The 10,069-nt window shown below is 45.5% G+C and overlaps 1 protein-coding gene across 1 annotated transcript; it reads right to left on the bottom strand.

Annotated features, from left to right (window-relative positions):
• Positions 1–328: 328 nt before the first annotated feature.
• On the bottom strand, positions 329–1,474 carry rxfp3.3b (relaxin family peptide receptor 3.3b). Its single transcript, XM_055155350.1, has one exon. It carries the CDS (start codon positions 1,472–1,474, stop codon positions 329–331), a length of 1,146 nt encoding a protein of 381 aa, XP_055011325.1.
• Positions 1,475–10,069: the final 8,595 nt, after the last annotated feature.

Genomic DNA, 10,069 nt, shown 5'->3' with positions numbered 1-10,069 from the left:
AGCCACAACAAACACCGAACAATCCACGAGACGACGTCACAGCAGCGCGAGAATAAAGGCTCCGCGCGAACCGAACCGGCTCCTGCTTCTTTTTTTAACCTTTAAAGTATAAAACCAAAGAAACATTCCCAACACAAAACACCGTGCGCTGTGCCATGTGCAGTCCGAGGACGCACGGTCCATACACGCGCTTTTACGCACGGAGTGTGCCACGCAAACACCTGATCCCAGTTAAATCCGTTTGAGGCAGAGATGAGTATTTGAGGCTTCGCGGCGCGTCAGCCTGTGGCACGCGCATGAGGCGGCACTTTCTCCGGGTCCTTCAGAGTCACTTTGGGAGCGTCTCGGTGTCGCACGTGAGCACAGACAGACGGCAGTTCTCCGTGTCCACGTGATGCAGGGGGATCACGACCTGCGTGTCCTCTGGCTCCGCGCGCACTGTGCCCGAGAACGGCCGCAGGGGGCACGCGCCTGTGCCTGGGGGTGACGACATCCTCCAGAACAGATCCTTTAGCTTCTTTCGGAACTCGCGGCGCATGAGGCAGTACAGCACCGGGTTCAGGCAGCTGTTGGTGTGCGCGAGGCACACGGTGAGCGGGTGCACGTACGTGTGCACCATGTAGTAGGTTCGGTCCCAGTTCGCCACGTTAAACTTCACCAGGACCCCCCAGAGAGTGATGGCGTGATTTGGCATCCAACAGATAAAGAAGGACAGCACCACGATAGTGACCGAGCGCGTTACGCGCGAGCGCCGCTTCACCTGGTTGTTGTTCATGCTCCGCGTGCGCACGAAGCGCAGGAGCATCAGGTAGCACACCGTGACGATGAGCATGGGGAACACAAACGCCACGAGGATCTTCTGCAGGTGGTAAAGCGCGAGCCACGACTGCCCATCAGGAAACCCGAGCAGGCACAGGCGCTCCCCCGCCACGTTACGCACTGTGGAGAACACAGCCGTGGGCAGCGAGGCCACTGTGGCGGACACCCACAGCCCCACGATCACCCACCGCACCGGGCACACGCGCCGCCGCGTGCGGTCTTTGAGCGCAGAAGCCACGGACCAGTACCGCGTGACGCTCATGGCTGTGAGGAAGAAGACGCTCGCGTACATGTTCATGACGGTCACTGACAGGATGATCTTACACATGGCGCCGCCAAAGGGCCAGCTGAAGTCCAGAGCCGTGTCCACGGCCCAGAAGGGCAGCGTCAGCACGAACTGGAAGTCCGTGACGGCCAGGTTCAGGATGAACAGGTTGATACTGGAGCGCTTCTTGCGCCCGCGCCGCGCTTTCATCAGGAACAGCACCAGGAGGTTCCCCACGAGCCCCGCGGCGCACACCACGCTGTACACGATAGAGATGAGGATTCGCAGCGCGGGAGATCCATCCGCGGGAATGTCTATGTCCTCCAGGCTGCTGAAGCGCTTCGGACCCGCCGTAGAGCGGTTCCACGAGCTGTTATTCCACTCCGTCATTCTGCGACCCTCTGGGGTCCGCGCGCATCACCTCGCGCCTGTCCTAAGAAACTTTGGAGTGTTCATGCGCGCGCGCCTTTTCTCCGAGCTGCGCCTCTGTCCGCAGCTCAGCGGGAACAGAGCTCCGTGCGCGCGCAGAGCACTTATGTAGCACAGTGGCGCGCGTGAGGCGCGTGCCTGTGCGGGGACTGTGCTCAACCACGAGTGTGTAAAAGAGACAGAGAGGAGAGAGAGAGAGAGAGAGAGAGAGAGAGAGAGAGAGAGAGAGAGAGAGAGAGAGAGAGAGAGAGAGCAGGAGCGGAAGATAAGTGTCCACGCGCAGCTCGGAGCGCAGGCTGCAGGAGCGTCCGCACGTGTCTGTGCTGTGCAGCTGTGAGTGTGACATGGTCCTCACCAACACACTGTGATGTCACTGGTGCCATTCTCTTGTTCAGGGTTCAGACTCTGTAATCACCTGAATCCAAATACTGACACATGTGACGCTCTGATCCGGACACACACACACACACACGCACGGACACACACACACACACACAGGGACTGGATCGTACTGTGTTCTGTTTCAAATCTCTCAGAGCTTTTTGTGACTCACTGGCCACTAAAAAGACCAAAGAGAGTTATGGACGGACTGAAAGAGGAAATATGAAGCTGATTATTCATTTTAAGAATCTGTCAGATTTGTTCCAAGTTTCCAAAACCTCCTGCACTTTATTTATTCTTCTTCTATTTATTGCTTAGAATGTTTAGAATTTTTTGATTCTTGTAAATGTCACTTTTGATATTTCCCTCTTTAGTTTGAAAAGGGAACATGCTGGAGTCGGTCTAAACCTCCTGAGGTCCAATCCCAGAAGAATCCCGGCCTCGGTCTGTCTCCGTGGCCGGGATTCGACTCGCTCCTGTTCACTCCTGTTCGCTCCTGTAGCTTTTCATTAGCATCACAATGTCCCTCTGTGCTCCCTCACTGGCCATTTAACGCACTCCAGCCCAAACGCCTCCACAGACGCTCTCCACACTCTCCGAGCACAGTGGGCGCTAAAGGGCTCCAGTAATGAGAGCAGGATTGGTTCAGAGTGGACACTTGTGAACAGGTCCTCTCTCTCTGCGCACAGACAGACGTGAGTTTGCAGAAGCCAGATGGCCGCCGCTGTGTTTTTCCCATCAGCCTTTGCTTGTGTGTAGAGTAGCCAAAAAAAAAAAAAAAAAAAAAAAAGAAAGGTTACTTCAAATAAACAAGCGCAATCAGAGATATCAGCCTGGTGCCCCGTGAGGCATCTGTGGGGTCAGTTCATCACCACAGCAGCAGCTCATGAGGAGACCAGTCCAGACCCCGGTGATGTGTGTGCCAACGTGTGTGATGATTGGGTGAATATTTTAGGCTGTAGATGGTTCAGAAATTGCTGGACCATTATAATGGCATGACCTTTAAATTGACCCGTGTGACCTCAAATGACCTTGGATCATCACCAATTTTTTTTTTGCAGCATCGGCCGCGGGGGGTTGACTTATGTACCAAATTTGGTGAAAATAGGTGCATAAATGGTGGAATTATCGCAGGTGGACAGACACACACATACACATACACACACACACAGACACACACACCCCGACACATATACACATACAGATACACACACAGACACACGCGCACACAGACACACACAGACACACGGACACACACACAGACACACACACAGACACACGCGCACAAATAGACAAACAGACACAGATACACACACAGACACACGCACACACACACACACACACACGCACACACACACACACACACACACACACACACACACAGACACACACACACACACACAGCACACACACACACACACACACACACACACCCCCACACACACAGACACACACACACATGTACAGATACACACACACCCCTACACCCTTCCCACACACACACACACACACACAGACACACGCATGCACACAGACACGCACACACACACACACATATACAGATACACACACACACACAGACACACACACACACATACACACATATAAAGATACACACACAGACACACACACACACACATATACAGATACACACACACACACACATATACAGATACACACACAGACACACACACACATATACACAGATACACACACACACACACACACACATATACAGATACACACACACACACACATACAGATACACACACACACACACATATACAGATACACGCACAGACACACACACACATATACAGATACACACACACACACACACAGACACACACACACATATACAGATACACACACAGACACATATACAGATACACACACACACACACACACACATATCCAGATACACACACACACACACACACACACACACATATACAGATACACACACACACAGACACACACACACACATACACACATATACAGATACACACACACACACATATACAGATACACACACAGACACTTAAACAGATACACACATATACAGATACACGCACAGACACACACACACACACATATACAGATACACACACACAGACACACACACACACATACACACATATACAGATACACACACAGACACACACACACACATATACAGATACACACACAGACACATATACAGATACACACACACACATATACAGATACACGCACAGACACACACACACACACACACATATACAGATACACACACACACAGACACACACAGACACATATACAGATACACACACACACACACACACACACATATACAGATACACACACAGACACATATACAGATACACACACAGACACACCCTGACACACACACACACACACACACACACACACACACACACACACACACACACACACACACACACACACACACAGGGTGAATACAAAACCTGGTCAACCCTTTGGGGGGCAGGTAATTACCCAAGTAAAAAGTATTTGGGTAACTACTACTCAAGTAAATGTATCTGAAGTGTGTCTGATTTATAATGTGAAGGACAAAACATGAAATAATACACAACAGTCTGACATGTTCACTACTTTTGACCATTCCAAAGACTTCATATTTAGGTGTGAATAAATGAGATGTAAATGACAAACTTCAGGTTGTACGTCTGTGTGTCTGCTCTTTCATGACTATAAAAATGTCTGAACTTTGATGGTTATGAAGTGTTGGTTTTGTTCCAAATGCACAGGTCTGGGGGAGATGCAGCTCTGTGGAAGAATTCACAAATGTTCTATTTTCTCTTTCCCCGTCACACCTCAGCGGTCCGAGGCTGTGCAGATGTGTACTGCACGTGTGTGTTATTGTGTGAACCCATGGACCTGCACGGATCAAACACACACAGTACAGCAGTACTACACTGCTGGTGTGACAGGCAGTTTGAAGTAACTCGCTCTAAATACAGGCCAAACCTGACTCACCCTGAGTGTAACCCGGAGTAAGATACAAGTATTACTGTACAGGGAGTATATAAAGTTGTGTGAGTTATCAGTCAGGACACAGAGTGCAGACTGAAATGTTCTGAGAAAGTTCCATCTGTGGAAAAACACCTAAAGTCAACATCAGAGAGAATTATTTCTCAACCCGACAGTTATCTGCTCCCCCAACAGAGCAGAGGAGGCACTTTAACAGGACACTGCAAATCAAGACTTAGTTTATAATTTACAGTAAAAATGAAGTATTATGCAAAATAGACTTTTAGACTTGAAGCTCTCTGCCATGTTCTAATGTTGTTCCCTCAAAAAAAAAAAATAAAAATAAAAATATGTCTGAAGAGGTTTAAATGTCATCCATGCATATTTGAGTAATCTAGCGATCTCTCCTGAGCTTATGGTTTGCAGTACAAGTCTGTACAAGACTCACAAAACTGATGTTATTTGCAGTAGTTTCATTAGTGGAATGCTCGCTGATTGTGTTGTGATAGTGCTCTGAAGGGGGAGTGACTTAGTATCTTGTTTTCAGTGAATATAGCATTTTCTAAAGAATAAAACCTGGTGCTCTAAATGTCTTATGTCTTCACAGTGAAAACCCCACAAAAGCACAGAAGCACATTTAACAAAGCTCCTGCGCTGCCTCTGGTGTTACATTGACAAAAGTTGTTGAAGTAAAAGTTTTGTCATTAATAAAGATTGTTCCATCGTTTTGAAACAAGCTGAAAAGCTCCAGCACAGGGAAAACAATCAATTAGAACACAACCCACAGAGTTATAAAATCCACATTTATCTTCAATCTGACTTATTAAAAGACAGAAAGTGTCTCATTGCAAACCTGAGGGGTCAGAGGTCAGCAGTGTAGTCTTTAAAGACTATGGATTTGTAGTCTCCGAGAACCTCATTATTAGACTCTTTGTTTTGAGAAGTTCAGTAGTTGGATCTTTGTAGAGAACAACAGAGACATTTTTACTGAACTCACACATTTCATCCCATTCAAGTCCAGGAGTTTCAGTAGTTTGCACTGAATCTAATTAATTGTGTCGAGTACCATCCTCAAATGGCTCATATATGACTCTAAATGGACTTGTGTGAGCTTTAAGCCATGTTATATTGTTGGTACCTGCTCAAAAACAGAGCTGGAGTTGTCTTTTGTTTCATTCACACATGTTTGAGTAACTCTGCATTATGACCCTGTCTACATCTGCAAATCTCCAAATGTTGTGTTCTACCATGTGGTAGTGTTCTAGTTAACAGCTACATTTGACATTTAGGACGTTTTCATACCGCTAGTTTGATTATTTGGTCCGGGCAGGTTGCTCCTGTCCTCCGCACTTGGCTGGTACTGAGGTGGTGCAAAACATCCAGACAGAAGCGCGACTCCCATTTGGTTCGTCATATGTTGTTCTGAGCGTCCGTCCTCCGTACACTTGGTTCTTCCTGGGGAAAGTTCTTCTCAGGCCGAGGCTCCTAACTCCACTCCCCGCCCCAGCTCATCTTAGTCCGACCTGAGCCAGAGCTGCTCCCGCTGGGTCAGGACTCTGGTTTGGATCTAGTCTCACACTGGGCTAAAAGCAGAACATTTTCAATTGAATAGGCTAATGCCTATTGCCATAAAATGATTTGGTTTGGTTTGCTGCATGAACACAGGGAACACTGGGACCTCTCTGTGCGTGCAGGTCACAGTGTTTGAACACAGGTACTCACCCTCAATTTTGACTCACTATAAAGCCACACGTTCACACATTGGTTCTTGCTCTGATCTTTGTTTATTATATTCTCTATATTGGTCATTGTTAGCAATTCAGCAATGAGTCGTGGCTGCGTCTGGACAATAATCTCTTATTGCTCTGGAGTCGCCGAAGGCTTTTTTTCAGGCAGAGGAGACGTGTATCTCCTCCCATGATGCATTTCGAATAGTTAGTTTGGACCCAAGTTTTCGTTCACTCCAGAGGAACCGCAACAGAGTTTGGCATTTGGTGCGGATTCAAGCAGACCGAGACCTCAAGAGGTGGTCTCGGTCACTTGATTTGGTGCGGGTCTGAGTCCGATAGATGCTTTCACACCAATGAAAATGAACCAAATTAAGAGCTTTTGGTTTGAATGGATCGGTTGGTGTGCACTAACTGCTGTCAGTGTGAAAGCACCTTTAGTTCAGTAGAGATTGGTCATTTCAGGGCTGAAATGATCCAAATGATTTTAGTGAAGGCATATGGAGTTTAAAAACACAGTGGAGCACTTCCTGTATTACCACATGACATCACAAGGTGGAAATTAGCATTTTCTGTTTGAGAAGTGAACTAGACCTAAATATGCAGGGTTTGTGTGTTAAACATGTGAATGAAACAAAACACAACAAGGTCATTCTCTGTCCACCCCAAAACCAAACATGTGATTTCATTTGTTTTATTCAGTCATGTCATTTCAGCCATTTGAACAAAAATACAGTTGAGTCAACACATGGATGAGGAGGAGTATGAAGAAGAATGACACATCCTTTTAACAAACTGAAAAAAACATGAGGTCACTATTCACTAATACATATCCTTCTTTGCAACTCCAACCAATATTTTATACTTTTAATAATGTTTGTCAATTCCTCTATATCGCTCAAATGTTTTTTCGGCAACATTTTTTCCCAGCTGAACAACAGAACTACAAACTTTTATGTTTTTGTACAGCCCACTGACCTTGCCGTAACAAAACAAAAGAAAAAGAACATGTGTAATGAGATCCATGGAACTAGAACTTCTCTGCAAATGAGATTTCTTGTGGGATTGTCAATCAAAAGTTAAGGTTAGCTCATTCTGCTTTTGGACTGGACCTTTGACTTAACCAAAACCGAAAGAACAACAGAAACAGTGTGACCATTATGTACAATGTTTTCATCATTGAGGTTCAAGGGCTTATATTACGCAAAACATTTTTATGAAGCCATGATAGAATGTTGTTCCCTCATTAAAAACACACCTGCAGTTGTGTTTTGTTTCATTCACATGTTTGAGTAACACTTTATTATTAGTCTGTCTACATCTCCAAAGCTCCAAATGCTCTGTTCCACCTTGTGAAGTGAACAGCTTCTTTTACCTTTAGTTCAGTAGAGATTGGCAATGCAAGGGCTAAAATGATCCAAATGATTCTAGTGAAGGTGTATGGAGTTCAAAAACACAGTGGAGCACTTCCTGGGAAGGTACAGGAAGAGAGAATGTAAGAGACAGGACTGGTGCATGGTGTGGTTGAGGGTGTGGGTGTGTTGCTCTGGTGCAGAGGGGGCGGGGCTCACGTGGGCAGGTGTGTGTGCATGTGTGTCTGTGGAAGAGTTTAAACGTGTGCACTCTCCTGTTACCCAGTTTTTGACTGAGGGTCATAATTTTTGTTGACCGCCACTCTTTGGCTACGTTCAGACTGCAGGGCTTAACGCTCAATTCCGATTTTTTTGTGAAATCCGATGTTTTTGCGAGGTCGTTCACATTTCCAATTAAATGTGACTTGTATGTGACTCCAGTGTGAACATTAAACGGCCCAAAAGTGTCCCACATGTGACACTGGAGACATGACGACGTCAACCACAGCGAGCGTCTCTGTGTTTACGGAAGTTGTCCAAACATGGACGCAGCATTGAGCACCTACAGATTTTAAAGTTCCTCTCGTACCGGAGCCAGAACATGAACAACTTACTTGTTTTAAGGAGGAGATTGAGAAGGAGAAGGACGAGGTTTTTGGTCGTGGTGTTTTGTGGGACAGTCCGTTGAAAGGAACGTGTGGATGTGGAGACGGAGCCAAGAGTGGTGAGTGGTGATGTGCTTCACTTCAGTGACACAGAGTTCATTAACAATTTTCACCTACTTCAGTACAGAATAGTGACGTTTGTGTCTTGTTGATAACGTGTAGGTGGATGAATGCACTTTGGCCGTTCAAACTGAAGTCACATGTCAAAAGATCAGATATGTATCAGTTTCAGGAGCACATATCCAAGTGTCCTGGGTCACATTTGAAAAAAATCATTAAAAGATCAGATACAGGAACATAGGGGCCAAAAAATCGGATTTGGGTCACTTCAGGCTGCAGTCTGAACGCAGCCTTTCTCTATACTCACCCTTTATTTTCCAACTGGTTCTATCCATCTTCTTCTCTGCGCTGGGAGAGCTGTATGTCTGTCAATAAATATATAAAATGCATTCTGGATCCCAGCGTGTTAGTTTACAATATCCTTCATGTGCGTCACAAACTACAACCCCAGGATTCTGATCTTCCTGAGCGGTTGATCAATAAGCCGTTACAGAGAAGAACACAAATATGCAGATGTGTGAATGAAACAAAACACAACTCCAGGTCTGTGTGTGATGAGGAAACTAGACTAGAACATCGGTTAGAAAATAGCGCAGTATGGACCCTATAAGTTTACACTACAACTGTTAACAGCAAATTCTCTATTGGACATGTCTGGAGACTGTCTGTATTTAAAAAAAAAAAAAAAAAAAAAGAATATGGGAACTTTTCAGCACAAGAGCTGAGATAATGCAGGAGCTGTGATGGTTCAGACAGGAGCTGAGGTCTCTGTTGTGGTGTGACTGCACGAGAACATGCTCTTCTTCTGTTCTATGAAATATTAAGTGCAGTGAGGGTGATGTGAGTTTGTCCCGGGCGACGATGCAGAAAGCTCCGTCACATGAAGGTCAAATGAAAACACTAAAGAACCAACCAAGAGCTCATGGGGATAAAAGGAAAACTTATTGAAGGTGCATTATGTAACTTTTCTGGTGGAGGGTTTGTCAAATGCTTTTTTCCATGGAGATGTTATTGCTTTGGAATGTTTCACAGTATGGCATTAAACCTTTCTATCTTCAGACCAAATCAGACCAAGTTACAGGTCAGATCTGTGGAGAGGCGACTCTGATCACAGTCAGAATGCTTGTTTTTAAAGGTATTTTTGAACTATAAAACCACCCGTCATTGAATAAATATAAAGTAGAGCTGTTTAATGTCACACTGTGGAACATTCCAGGCAGAGCAGTTATATGTTCATAGAAAGAAGCAGGTGACGGACCCTCAAATTAACAAAGTTCCATAGTTCTAAGGTGAGACACCACAGGTGGATAAGACAAAAAAAAAAAAAAAAAAAAAAAAAAAAAAAAAACTTAACTTAAATTTGGAAATATAACTT

Source organism: Boleophthalmus pectinirostris, unplaced genomic scaffold (assembly GCF_026225935.1).
Source record: "Boleophthalmus pectinirostris isolate CB_2022bp ecotype Guang Dong unplaced genomic scaffold, ASM2622593v1 HiC_scaffold_2, whole genome shotgun sequence".
NCBI lineage: Eukaryota > Metazoa > Chordata > Actinopteri > Gobiiformes > Gobiidae > Boleophthalmus > Boleophthalmus pectinirostris.
The sequence above is the reverse complement of the archived record's forward strand: the minus strand, read 5'-3'. Positions and strand labels throughout refer to the sequence as shown.